General features: G+C 40.6%; 1 protein-coding gene across 1 annotated transcript in view; it reads right to left on the bottom strand.

Annotated features, from left to right (window-relative positions):
* Positions 1–1,058: 1,058 nt before the first annotated feature.
* GALNT12 (polypeptide N-acetylgalactosaminyltransferase 12) overlaps positions 1,059–15,222 on the bottom strand; it is a 43,707-nt gene continuing 29,543 nt past the window's right edge. The window contains exons 5-11 of the mRNA XM_044294404.1: positions 14,599–14,784; positions 14,033–14,150; positions 12,980–13,156; positions 7,033–7,164; positions 5,353–5,466; positions 5,066–5,221; positions 1,059–3,799 (exon numbers count right to left, since the gene is read on the bottom strand). Of these exons, the coding sequence (XP_044150339.1) occupies positions 3,662–3,799; positions 5,066–5,221; positions 5,353–5,466; positions 7,033–7,164; positions 12,980–13,156; positions 14,033–14,150; positions 14,599–14,784 (1,021 nt within the window). The 3' untranslated portion in view covers positions 1,059–3,661. The remainder of the gene's footprint in view (positions 3,800–5,065; positions 5,222–5,352; positions 5,467–7,032; positions 7,165–12,979; positions 13,157–14,032; positions 14,151–14,598; positions 14,785–15,222) is intronic.

Genomic DNA, 15,222 nt, shown 5'->3' on the forward strand with positions numbered 1-15,222 from the left:
ATCATAGATCATACTATTTTGTGCTCTCACTGAACACTCTTCAGTCATGGATTCCTCTAACTGCTGGCCTGCAAAAGGAAGCTGAATATACTAGATAGTACTTGGGCCTGGAAAGGTGAGTTCACTCTCCCACTACCCGGGATCATCAGTGATGTATCCATTAACTCCTAAACCACCCACAAAATGGGATTCGCCATCTCTGCCACTGGCATCAATTTGGGAAGTGACCATGCAACAGCATCATTACATCAGAATTCCCTGACTAGGTGTTCCTGAATTACAGGTCACAATACAAAGGTTTGCCGTTTTCCATCCTTCATTCTGAAGCTCATAACATGTTAACAGAACTGGCAGATGTGAGTTCCTGTCTCACCTATAACTGATTAAACTGTAGCAGCTTTGTGAAGAGCCCGCTTGAGACACACAGTAATTGATGTCTCACACAGGTCCTTCACAAAAATGTATAGTGAGGGAGTTTTATTAAGCCAAATGTGCCAGAATTCTGGCGTACTTGCTGTACACCACATTTATGATGTGCACATTTCTGTTTCACATCGTGGTACACAACAGGTACAATTGCTCTTTGACATAAAACCTACTTGGTACAGTAAATACCTGTAAAGAATAAATCAAGGCAACTGGACGTACTGTAGATTTCTTGAAAACGTTTCACTCATTCTTCCAATGAGCTTTCTCAATTCTGAGTGATTGTACAAAAATTCTGGGAATAAATATGTAACTGAATCCATTATTCTTTACAGATATATACCATGACCTGGATAAATGAGAACCTTCACAGACCTACTTGGTACAGTGTTTGAACAATTAATTCCAGTCACCACACTGCTCATTCTTACATTCTCTCGTTGATCAAACACCACCACAGAATACTCCCACCACTGGTGAGGCTTGTGATGTGATGGCTATTGGGTAAATTGAATAGAAATAATTCACCACCATACACATATCCTATTCAAATAATCTAAACTTGGTTTACTCACAAGGTTTCATACCATGGAGGGAGACAGATTTTTGATTTAATGAAAGTTTTATTGTAATTGGACCTGTTGATAAAATCACAAAAAAATTCCTAAAATGTCGATATAAAAAATATTTTCTATTACTTATATTAGAAATACAGATTGCCCGCATATAAATAGAAACAGATGATTTTTTTTTACAAAATAGTAAAACTTTGTTATAACTGAAAAACAATAACTCAATAAAAAAAAAAAAAAAAAAAAAAAAGAAGTTAATCTCTAGTCTTGATTAGGAAATAGAGATACAATTCTATCTGCATGGAGATACCACTAGCGAACACATGGATTTATACAGCCGCTATCTGGGTTATAGAAATCTACAGTATAAGCAGGGAGTTATCTAGTGGTAGATGATGGTCATTAAGACAGCATCAGGGCAAGCAGGGAAAATATTTCAGTATAGGCGTCCCTGCCCATGACCTGCTATAATCTAATTTTGACATTTCTTCCGTACTTTTTTTTTTTAACTAGGATCCCTGTGTAATTTTTTGTTCAGCAACTATAGTTCTACAATAGTTCCATGAATGACTACTTACAGCTCTATGAAAAGAAGGGGGTTCTATAACAATACTGGCGCACATATACAATTGTGGGCCAGTCCACTGCATGTAGCTCACCAAATGGGTGTGACTTGTTGGTCCAAAATTAAGATAGGTAATAAGTAGCTAATTGGTAGGAGTCTGACTGGGACTCCCACCTGTCAAAGGAAGGAAGTGCCAGAGTCGATGGAGTGGCAGACAAGCATGCCAGCTGACGCTCCATTCTAGTCCGAATAGATGCACTCGATGGAGGAGCAGCAGCAGCAGCACACATACATGACCACTCAATTCTGGCTCATCATCCTTGTGATCAGTGGGGGTCTCAGCAGTCAGAACCCCACAGATCAGATACTTAGCCCCTATCCTGTGGATAGGGATAAGATCTTATGGTGGCACAACCTCTTTTAATAGAAAAAGTGTGGTTTAGTGGGAAAGGGAGTAAAATTCTGAGTAGAGTTAAACAAGATTGTCTAGCTGTGCACAAAAATGTATCATCCAGCATGAGCCACTGTGATAAATGTGGTGGTCTAGACAGCCTAAGATTGCACCATCTACAGGATTAGTAAATCTGCACCCACAGAGTTTTACATGTTATATTGCTTTGTCATATTATTTTAGTTTAATGACATTTAAATAATAACATACAAATTAATTTTATACAAAAATGGACAAAATATAACCTGTTTAATTAAAAAAAGCTATTTAAAAAGTCACCTAATAATTAATTACTATGCCTTAAAGGGGCTGTTCTGGGCTTTTACTATTGATAACCAATCCTCAGGATAGGTCATCAATATCAGATTGGCGGGGATCTGACACCCCCACCAATCAGCTGGAAGAGTAGACGGTGGGCACAGTGCGCACATGCCGTCTCCTCTCTCTCTTCCTGTCCGCTGCTGCTGTATATGGCAAAGTGTCGGACCTCCGCCGATATGATATTAATGACCTATCCTGAGGGCAGGTCAACAATAGTAAAAGCCCGGACAACCACTTTAAAGAAGCCTAAAATTTATTTTTAGATGTAAGTTTCATCATAGAAACTTAAGTATTTTTCTCCAGAAACATAATGTGGTTGGTTTAACTTAAAGTACTCTATTAAAGTATGCAACTACCTGTAGCACTAGTTGTTTTATAAAGAATATTAGTTAATTAGTGATTGACATGTATGTTTTCCTACATTAATAGGCTTATTTGTGGCAATAATGAGGTTACGCTATAAAGAGAAGTTGCACAACCAGTTTAAGTGGGCTTTAAATAATCCCCCACCCAGCAAAACATATCAAAGGAGCCATACTTACCTGCTCCTCAACATTCAGTTTTGGCTCCAATGTTGTCATCACTGTGCTTTACTGTGGTCACATGCCACTTTGGGGACACGTCATAGGTGCAGACCGTCATTGACTCCATGCCAGAAGCTTACATGTGGGAAATGAAGCGCAGTGAAGACAGCAGTGGACCCACATAGCATTGGGGAGTGGTTAAGTATGCTTCCCTTGACGGGTCCCGCTCAGTGGAGGGTTATTAAAAACCCACTTAGAAGTTGGACAACACCTTTAATTAATTAAGGCATTATTGGTCTACCTAGACCTATAAAAGTGAACACAACTCAGTCCATCTTGTGCCATATATAACATGTCACATTACTTAGCCCTGAGCAGTCAACAAAATAAAATACATGAAAGGACGGAAATCTATAAAAAGTGGCTTGACCAGCAACCAAAGGAAAGAAATATTCAAACACAATTTAAAAGGATTTAAATAGACGATCACATAAATAATCAGTTTTGATTTCCCATTCTACACATAAAAAGGAAGACATTTCAATGTCTTTTTCCTACACCAGAGTCTGAAAAATGAATCCCATTTTATGCAGTTTAACTATTTCACCAGCCATAATCATATAAGGGACAGTCAAAAATAGAATAACACCACCAAAATGACCCCAGTAGAGTTTCTATTTCATACATTTATGACATGTTTTTGCCAGTGACATGAGCGGATGAATTACCAACAGGCAAATAATCTTCCTGATCCTGGGAGAGGACAATCAGTAGTAGCAGCATCAGTCTACAAATAATTGGATCAGCTTCTCTCCTGGAAAAACCATTTCTGTAGATCAGAGTTTGAACAAGGTCTTAATACAGGTACAGGGTTCCCCGTGCTGGTAGTTCTCTCAGCTTGAACACACTTTTGTGTTTGCTGGTGCAGCAGAGTACCATCCTGTAAATTACAATACATGGCATTAGTTCAGATAAGCAAATCCATGTTCATCAAATTTATGAACTGTACTGAACTTACATGTGAATGTATTTCTATGTTTCTGATTTACTTTAAAAACTATTAGCCAAGCAAATATATCCAGTTTTTATAGCTTTGTGCCTACTGGTTAAAAAAACATATGTCCATGTAATTCAGTATATTATGCTGCAATATTGAGACAGAGGAAAGCAAAGACCCATTTTCATCTTCTTAGAAAAATAATTATTTCCCTACAAATCTGGCAATCAAAATATCTAACTTTTAACGTTAGTACACTCAAAAAAGACAACTAATAAATTCAGCACCGTAACCTCCGCTAGCAGAGGTCTCACTGCTCTTACAGAAAGAATCCCCTTCTTTCCTCTAGACACCGCCCTTTGCTATAGTTATACTACTGGGTATAAATACATCATGGGAGATATCTCTTTATTAGTTATTAGATCTCCTCTCAACCATCATTTTCATAAACAAAATAATCTGATAATCTTACGGTACTGAGTAACGTGGACTTCAGATGCTTCATCCGAAGTCGATTCACATAATACTTTAATTGAATACTGTACGGAGCGAGCGCTCCATACAGTATTAAAATGTATTGTCATCGATGATGCAAAGTTATTACTTCGTCTCTAATTTCTACTCTAAAAAACTTTGGTACCAAACTCGCTCGCTCTGTACAGTATTCAAATGAAGTTTTATGTGAATTCACTCATCCCTAGATATAATGGCCAGAAATAGTTCTATTCCTCATGTACACACATTACTATTGATTAACGCAACGTTTGTTGAAAGCTCCGTGGCAATTTATGTTTACTGTCAACTAAAATGTGTTTCCATGTCAATTTTACCCCTTTTTTTTATGATGTTGGCATATATTATCCTTTCCCAAGTGCATAAAACTACATGTACAGTATCTGTGTTACAACAAAATGGCTTCCTAATGGCATTTATATTTTACATTGCTACTTTTGTATTCTAAATCCATATAAAGTAATTTGAAGGGCTACATATTTTCACCTCAGCATTGTAGCCCTGTTGTTCTAATGATTAATGGGAGACGCGCACCTCTACTGATGATCTAATCTGACATTTTTCTGCCACAAGTATTTGTTTGAAAAGGGCCCTTGTACTGTAAACTACAGAAATCGTACAGAGACGAACAATATAATCTTGACAATGCTTTATCCATTCCTGATGCGACATATAAAAATGTTTAGTCTCCGATACCTCTCTGAAAATAAATTTCTGGTTTTCAGGCACACTTTTCCCATTTTCCCGACATAAGAACATTGTTAACTGGTCAGATCCTTGGTCTATAGCTGCACAACCTTCAGGTTGTCGTGTGTTGTACCGGATCTCATTATAAGTTGTATATTCAAAGAACTGAAAAATACAAGGGGACAATTAATGCAATCATCAGTTATCATTATTTTCAATATATTCTACCAACTAATCACCCGTACATGTATAAGGTGTATTCCCAAATCAAACAGTATAAGTTACCAAAACCATACCTGATTCTGCCCCATTCCATGGCAGGGGTAGAGAATAATCTTTTGTCCAGTGACATCGTTCTCATTTGGAGGATTGTAGTCAAAGCAATAGTTAGCCATTCCCTTATTTTTTAGCTGCAGATCATAAATAAAGAATTATTACAACAGAGTTCATTGCTTTACATACCACACGAAAGATACTTTTATTGTCTTTTCTTGGGCACTTTCTGGTTACTGTTGACCAATGTGTTTGTGAGATATATATATGGCACTTACTAATGTAGTCTTTGTTAAATTCTGCACCATTTTCTATATCCTCCTTGTTTACAAAGTCTTTTGTGCTGTCCACACCAAGGTCCTGTCCATAAAATGGCTGCTGATGGAGGGTCATGTGACCAGACAAATCACCTCCGTGTGAGTCCTTGTCCATTCAAAAATACTGCACCTACACGAAACTTCCAATAGAACAAGTGCTGAAGGCAGGTGCAGTGTATTTGAATGGAGGCGGCATCACGTGGAGTTGATCTGCCTGGTCATATGACCCTCCAGCAGCCATTTTATACACAGGACCTGTGTGTGGAGTGCGCAAAAGACTATGTAAACAAGGAGGCATAACTTATAAAATATAGAAAATGGTGCAGAATTCCAACAAAGGCTATATTAGTGTCATATAATCATCTTAAAAATACATCGGTCAACAGTAACCAGAAAGTGACAAACCCCTTTAATTTGAACTTTTAACTTCAATAAAAGAAATATGTCAAGTTCATCATACATAATATCTCATTTCAGGGAGTTAAAAAGTTTTTGGGGCAAATACATTTAAAAAACTGATTGTTCAAAATAAAAAAAATAAGCCATACTCCAGCTCACACCATTTCTCCCACTCATGCTGTTCTGATTCTGGACCAAACCAGCATCGGAATGGCAGCAGCATAGGACCTGTGATGGGGGAGTAGATGTATCTAGGCTAGAGCTCTTATCACATTTGATCTGTAAGATTTAAAGGGGTATTCTGATAGAGGATAACTATTAGATCAGTGAGGGTCTTACCATCAGGACCCCACTGATTACATGAAAGGGGACTCTGTACCCCCTGCAGCACCCTGAAATGAACAGAGTGGCCAGTTGGGCATGCGTGCAGCTGCTCCATTCATTTCTATGGGAAGTCTGGGGATAGATGAGCGCTTTACTCAGCTATATCCAGAACTCCTATAGAAATAAACTGAGTGGCCACACATGCCCAAATACCCACGCTGTTCATTTCAGGCGGGCTGCAGTGGGTACGGAGCCCCGGTTCTTGTGATTGGTGGGGATCCCGGCACTAGGACTACCGCCAATCTAATAGTTGTCCCCTATCCTGTGGATAGGGTATATTTTAATATAACCAGAATACCCCTTTAAACATCTATTTGTGTAGTGCTGACATCTGGTAGTCAATACAAAGACTCAGCATGCCCCAGCAACTAATCTGTCACATAGAAAGCCTTAAATTGTGCCGAATTTATAAGTGGCTGATGCTTGTGACAGATCTGGCGTTCTTGATAAATGCAGTGCAAAGTATGTACACAGGTTTTTGGCACACATTAATGTGGCAGTCAGATATGAAGAGTGCAGAATTACTACTGCAAATGCACCAATCAGGACTTCTGTGAAATTATATAATTTTAGCGTCTGTAAAGTAAAAATTTATAATTATACCATCCCAAAATGGCCTGGATTGTCTTCAGGAACATGAAGTTCTGGGTAAACATTTTCCAAAAACCACTTGAAAGTATTACACTGCAGATTCTTCCTTAGCTGCCTTCGTTCTGTCACATCTCCATAAGGTTCCTGAAACATATTGATGCTACAATATCATAAAAATAGATAAATGGTTTTGTTTGCAACCCACTGAATCGTTTATTGCAGCTAGTGGCCACAAAGATTATGGCAGCTGCTGCTTAAAACATAAAGAAGTATTAGAAAGGTAACCCAAACGATGGTAGCAACTGTTAACTTCTTCATCTCCACCACAGAGGAAGAATAAGAATGACATGGTGCCCATGTCATAGAAAGGCTGAGGTCTCCAGAGATGACACTCTTTATAAATACTCTGCACTCTACATAATTTATAGACTCCCCTGTATTAACTTACAATTCCCAAAAGGGGTTGTCCCATCACAGCTGAGACGGCAATGACTGCAGTAAGCGCTGGCCAGGGGAAGCAGAGTTATGGAATGGCCGGTGCTCCACTGTTTTCATAACTCCCACAGCACTGAATGGGAGCAATGTAAACGGCATAGCATGTTGTTTTAGGCCATTTGTGTAGCTTCTACTGCTATAGGAGTTATGGAAACAGTGAAGTGCCGGACATGCGGATATTTCTGTAGGTCTGTCCACCCATGGCCAGCACTTACTGCTGTTATTCACATCTTGGTCATAAAAGGCAAAGATGGGACAAACCCTTTAAGGTTCTCTGTACACAATGTGGCTGGTCAGTGCCCATGTTGTACCTGCACTCAGATTACCGCTAATTATTATACAGCACAACTAGAAAGGTGCAGCCCTGCAGTTAATCAGTGGTAATCTGCATGTGGTTAGGGTACGGCCACACGGTCAGGCTTCTGCATGTAGTTTTGGAAGCCAATATCAGGAGTGGATGATAAAAGGAGAGACAGTATAAAGGACAGATACGACTTCTCCTCTAATTTAAAATTCACTCCTTATTGTGGCTTCCAAAACTGACTGCAGAAACCTGACCATGTGGCCGTACCCTTACCGTTGCTCAGCCGCATTTTGTACAGGCACACTAACATTATCTAAATCAGAGAACCTTTGAATCAGGCATCTGCTGTAATTGCATGCAATAACATACATACATACATACATAACCAAAGACTTTATGGTACTTTCACACTAGCGGTAGGACACATCCGACAGGCTGTTCACCATGTCGGATCCGTCCTGCCGCTATTTCGCCATGCCGCCGGACTGCCGCTCCATCCCCATTGACTACAATAGGGACGGGGCGGAGCTCCGGCGCAGCACAGCAGTGCACGGCGAGAGGCCGCTAGACTAAAAGTACTGCATGTCCGACTTTTTAGTCCGGCGGCCTCTCGCCATGCACTGCCGCGCTGTGCCGGAGCTCCGCCCCTTCCCTATTATAGTCAGTGGGGACGGAGCGGCAGTCAGGGAAAGCACTCAGCAGACAGGATCACTCTTACCTTCTCCTTAATTATAGTCAGGGAAAGCACTCAGCAGACAGGATCACTCTTACCTTCTCCTTAATTATAGTCAGGGAAAGCACTCAGCATACAGGATCACTCTTACCTTCTACTGTCATCACCAGACATCTGAGAAGCTCTGACAGATGCCTTTCAGAACCTCCTTCTTGAGCTTCCTTTGTTTTGCTTTCAGTTCCTCATCTGGTTAGCCTCTCTCAGCTGTCATCTAGTTGTACTGATTGCTTCCCTTTAAATTCCTCCCCATAGTGCATCAGTGTGCGGTTTATATTACTTCCTGGAGTGTGTGTGCATCCTGATCCTACTTCCCAGTCTTCTACAAGATAAGTGTTGTGCATTCATTTGTGTTTTTCTGTTTGCTGGATCCCAGGTGACCCTGACTCCCTCCGTATCTAGTGTAGGGAGCCGGTGGTCGTGTCCCCTCACTATTATAGGGTGTTCAGGTGTTATACAGTCGAGGTACGAGGATATGCGATCATCTACCATTGGGATTTTCGCATAGGTTGAGCAGTCAGGGAGAGTGCCAGATCTGCAGGGGTCTCCCTTTTTGTTTCTTAGTTTTGGATCCAGTGAGTCGTATATTCATTTTGTGCTGTCTTGTTTCCTGTACACCTTCCATGACATATCCTTAATTATAGTCTGGGAAAGCACTCAGCATACAGGATCACTCTTACCTTCTAAATTATAGTCAGGGAAAGCACTCAACATACAGGATCACTCTTACCTTCTAAATTATAGTCAGGCAAAGCACTCAGCATACAGGATCACTCTTACCTTCTCCTTAATTATAGTCAGGGAAAGCGCTCAGCATACAGGATCACTCTAACCTTCTCCTTAATTATAGTCAGGGAAAGCACTCAGCATACAGGATCACTCTTAGCTTCTAAATTATAGTCAGGGAAAGCACTCAGCATACAAGATCACTCTTACCTTCTAAATTATAGTCAGGCAAAGCACTCAGCATACAGGATCACTCTTACCTTCTAAATTATAGTCAGGCAAAGCACTCACCATACAGGATCACTCTTACCTTCTCCTTAATTATAGCCAAGGAAAGCACTCAGCATACAGGATCACTCTTACCTTCTCCTTAATTATAGTCAGGGAAAGCGCTCAGCATACAGGATCACTCTTACCTTCTCCTTAATTATAGTCAGGGAAAGCGCTCAGCATACAGGATCACTCTTACCTTCTGCTTAATTATAGTCAGGGAAAGCACTCAGCATACAGGATCACTCTTACCTTCTGCTTAATTATAGTCAGGGAAAGCACTCAGCATACAGGATCACTCTAACCTTCTCCTTAATTATAGTCAGGGAAAGCGCTCAGCATACAGGATCACTCTTACCTTCTCCTTAATTATAGTCAGGGAAAGCGCTCAGCATACAGGATCACTCTAACCTTCTCCTTAATTATAGTCAGGGAAAGCACTCAGCATACAGGATCACTCTTACCTTCTAAATTATAGTCAGGGAAAGCACTCGGCATACAGGATCACTCTTACCTTCTAAATTATAGTCAGGCAAAGCACTCAGCATACAGGATCACTCTTACCTTCTAAATTATAGTCAGGCAAAGCACTCACCATACAGGATCACTCTTACCTTCTCCTTAATTATAGCCAAGGAAAGCACTCAGCATACAGGATCACTCTTACCTTCTCCTTAATTATAGTCAGGGAAAGCGCTCAGCATACAGGATCACTCTTACCTTCTCCTTAATTATAGTCAGGGAAAGCGCTCAGCATACAGGATCACTCTTACCTTCTCCTTAATTATAGTCAGGGAAAGCGCTCAGCATACAGGATCACTCTTACCTTCTGCTTAATTATAGTCAGGGAAAGCACTCAGCATACAGGATCACTCTTACCTTCTGCTTAATTATAGTCAGGGAAAGCACTCAGCATACAGGATGACTCTAACCTTCTCCTTAATTATAGTCAGGGAAAGCGCTCAGCATACAGGATCACTCTTACCTTCTCCTTAATTATAGTCAGGGAAAGCGCTCAGCATACAGGATCACTCTTACCTTCTCCTTAATTATAGTCAGGGAAAGCGCTCAGCATACAGGATCACTCTTACCTTCTCCTTAATTATAGTCAGGCAAAGCACTCAGCTTACAGGATCACTCTTACCTTCTCCTTAATTATAGTCAGGGAAAGCGCTCAGAATACAGGATCACTCTAACCTTCTCCTTAATTATAGTCAGGGAAAGCACTCAGCATACAGGATCACTTTTACCTTCTCCTTAATTATAGTCAGTGAAAGCTCTCAGCATACAGGATCACTCTTACCTTCTCCTTAATTATAGTCAGTGAAAGCGCTCAGCATACAGGATCACTCTAACCTTTTCCTTAATTATAGTCAGGGAAAGCGCTCAGCATACAGGATCACTATTACCTTCTCCTTAATTATAGTCAGGGAAAGCGCTCAGCATACAGGATCACTCTTACCATCTCCTTAATTATAGTCAGGGAAAGCGCTCAGCATACAGGATCACTCTTACCTTCTCCTTAATTATAGTCAGGGAAAGCGCTTAGCATACAGGATCACTCTTACCTTCTCCTTAATTATAGTCAGTGAAAGCGCTCAGCATACAGGATCACTCTTACCTTCTCCTTAATTATAGTCAGTGAAAGCGCTCAGCATACAGGATCACTCTAACCTTCTCCTTAATTATAGTCAGGGAAAGCGCTTAGCATACAGGATCACTCTTACCTTCTCCTTAATTATAGTCAGGGAAAGCGCTCAGCATACAGGATCACTCTTACCTTCTCCTTAATTATAGTCAGGGAAAGCACTCAGCATACAGGATCACTCCTACCTTCTCCTTAATTATAGTCAGGGAAAGCGCTCAGCATACAGGATCACTCTTACCTTCTCTTTAATTATAGTCAGGGAAAGCGCTTAGCATACAGGATCACTCTTACCTTCTCCTTAATTATAGTCAGTGAAAGCGCTCAGCATACAGGATCACTCTTACCTTCTCCTTAATTATAGTCAGGGAAAGCGCTCAGCATACAGGATCACTCTTACCTTCTCCTTAATTATAGTCAGGGAAAGCACTCAGCATACAGGATCACTCTAACCTTCTCCTTAATTATAGTCAGTGAAAGCGCTCAGCATACAGGATCACTCTTACCTTCTCCTTAATTATAGCCAAGGAAAGCACTCAGCATACAGGATCACTCTTACCTTCTCCTTAATTATAGTCAGTGAAAGCGCTCAGCATACAGGATCACTCTTACCTTCTCCTTAATTATAGTCAGTGAAAGCGCTCAGCATACAGGATCACTCTTACCTTCTCCTTAATTATAGCCAAGGAAAGCACTCAGCATACAGGATCACTCTTACCTTCTCCTTAATTATAGTCAGTGAAAGCGCTCAGCATACAGGATCACTCTTACCTTCTCCTTAATTATAGTCAGGGAAAGCGCTCAGCATACAGGATCACTCTTACCTTCTCCTTAATTATAGTCAGGGAAAGCGCTCAGCATACAGGATCACTCTTACCATCTCCTTAATTATAGTCAGGGAAAGCGCTCAGCATACAGGATCACTCTTACCTTCTCCTTAATTATAGTCAGGGAAAGCGCTCAGCATACAGGATCACTCTTACCTTCTTAATTATAGTCAGGGAAAGCGCTCAGCATACAGGATCACTCTTACCTTCTGCTTAATTATAGTCAGGGAAAGCGCTCAGCATACAGGATCACTCTTACCTTCTCCTTAATTATAGTCAGGCAAAGCACTCAGCATACAGGATCACTCTTACCTTCTCCTTAATTATAGTCAGGGAAAGCGCTCAGCATACAGGATCACTCTTACCTTCTGCTTAATTATAGTCAGGGAAAGCGCTCAGCATACAGGATCACTCTTACCTTCTCCTTAATTATAGTCAGGCAAAGCACTCACCATTCAGAATCACTCTAACCTTCTCCTTAATTATAGTCAGGCAAAGCACTCAGCATACAGGAGTGCTCCTATTTTCTCATTCATTATAATCAGACAAAGCACTCGGCATACAGGAGGCTCTTACTTTCTCATTCATGATGGTAGGGCAAAGCACTCAGCATACAGGAGCGCTCCTACTTGCTCAATGTGTGATGTGCTCTCCATTAACTTCCATCGAAGTTCCAAGTTCCAAATAGCCCAACTATTTCCGAAACTCATTTAGAAGTATATGGAGAACCTCTCCACTTACATTAATGGGAGTTCCAGAAGTAGCCAAACCAGCTTTCTGCTATTTCCAGCACTCCCATAGAAGTGAATGCGTTGTGCACTCTCGACCAGCACCTATATGCCACATTTTTGGCATATTGTAGCAATATACTACCAGTGTCTGACATTGGCCAACCCCTATAAGTAAATTAAATGAAAAGGATAACAAGACTGTACACTTTGTAATCATATCAGGCATCTTACCATGCGAGCATGTGGGTTTCGGTGGTAGTAAAGCTCTTTATATTCATCCATCCAAACTTCTGCTGCCCTCACACTGTTAGCCAGTGCTTTACTACGAGAGTATGGGGCTTGTTTTGGAAAGACATGTCCCACATGGGAACATGGGTGAACTTCAAGTGTTCCACCACACTGCCAGATCTAAAAATCAGATTCAACATAGGGTCAATGTTTAAACAATTATTCCCATCATGTAAAGTTATGGTGTACCACTAGGAACCCTCACTGTTCCTGTGAATGAAGGGGACACAGCTCTGGTTTCGCATTGCTTACCTATCTAAGTATTCCCTACACAGCGGCACGCCTGGTTAGCCTGTCACTTGAAAGGGGCTGTGCTGCATTTCCTTGCACAGTGGTTAGCCGGGGGAGAAATAGTGATGGGGCGCATCATTACATGAGCACCCTATCCCCTTCATTCTCAAGTTCAGTGGGAGTCAGATCACAATCAATAATAAGTGATGGCGCATTCCAGCATTAGGCCATCACTTTATAAGTTTGGAATACATGCCTTTAAAGGGTCACTGAGTTTTCAGAAAAGACATATCAAAGTTTTGATCAGTGGGGCTCTGGTTGCTAAAACCCCACCAATCACTAGAACAAGAAGAGAGAAGCACTGGCATAATGCACTGAGTCTGAGGAGACTGGATTGAGAAATACTCATAGACTTTCTATTGAGGTCCTCTCACTTCTGCTCTTGCAGTGAAGAGATAAAGCACGATATGCAATCACTTCTCTCCCCTTCATTCTAGCGATCAGTGGGAGTCTCAGCACTTAGTCCCCCACTGATCAAAACTTTTGATAGTCTCTATAGCAGGGATGCCCAACCTATGGCCCTCCAGCTGTTGCCAAACTACAACTCCCAATATGCCCTGATAGCTGTAGGCTGTCCAGAAATGCTGGGAGTGGTAGTTTTGCTATATCTGGAGGGCCACAGGTTGGGCATCCCTGCTCTGGCATATCGAACATTTTCTTAAAACTCAGTGATCCTTTAAAGTAAAAAATAATAATTTTCCTTACTCTAAATGAGAACTCCAGGTTTTCTCCTCCCCACACTTCCATTCCAGTATCATAAGATCCTAGGTATTCGAAGTATTTCTTACTCACAGCGAACAGCCCACCAGCCATGGTTGGGGAACTAGGAAGAAAAAAAATGATATATATCAATAATTGTGATTGTGAATTACATGCACCTGCTTTAGCACTGAATCTGACCAGGAAGAGAGTGAATGCAAGTTTACATTTCTATATGGAACAAATTGGTGCAGGTAATCTCTATAGATGTCTTGGCAAATGGAAAACACATCTCTGCACACTATAGCGTATACAGAACATCTACTTTTGAGGCAAACTACAAACCATTTACAAAATTATTTACTATGATGCAATATCTATAGTATATAATGATGTTTTCACATGAACTAAAGCCTGTATCACACCTGCCGTTCTTTTGGCTAATGTACGTTCATATGAACGCTCATTAGCGATCATCTTGCAGGGTAATACTGCCATCAATTGCCCGGGCAATCCAAATTGCCGGGAGGGAATGATAGATAGATTACAATACTTATCCATAATGTACACACCGGATGACATCAATGGGTGAACGTCTGCGTTTTTGATCTCTTTCTGGGACTACATGCCATGTAAAGACAAGTCTCCAATCAAATCCACCAATCTGAGGCTCTCCAGCATTGCCCAGATACTCAAAGGTATTCCAATCAATCACATCAATTACAGGGCAAACCACTGCAGTTTCCTTTTCATGGATCCTGGTGAGAAAAGATGTGATGTCGATTGACAATTAGAATACAATGGGGCAGATTTATTAATACTGTCTTAAAAATATACAGCCTAGAACCAGAGGCATCACATCATCATATTATGTGAAAAGGTTCTGCACAACTTTAGACACTTTTTGTAGCTGGCCAGCTAAGACATGTCCTAGGTTGCTAATATAGCTTGTGTGTTTATACAGCTAGACCTGCCAATAACCATAATACAGTTCATATGTTTGTGTGTTAAAGACAAAAGCAGAGTTATTTACAGTGACTTCATGTTTGGATGTCATGTAATAGTTATATTTTGTGTTCACAGAAGCAGAAAAGATAATATGCCTTTAAGATTAATTATATAATGTAAGGTAAGCTCAATGACACAGCATAAACAACAGAAAGCATAGAGTTAAACTGGTGTTGCTGGGAAGGAGT

This window comes from Bufo gargarizans, chromosome 5 (assembly GCF_014858855.1).
Source record: "Bufo gargarizans isolate SCDJY-AF-19 chromosome 5, ASM1485885v1, whole genome shotgun sequence".
NCBI classification, from domain to species: Eukaryota; Metazoa; Chordata; class Amphibia; order Anura; family Bufonidae; genus Bufo; species Bufo gargarizans.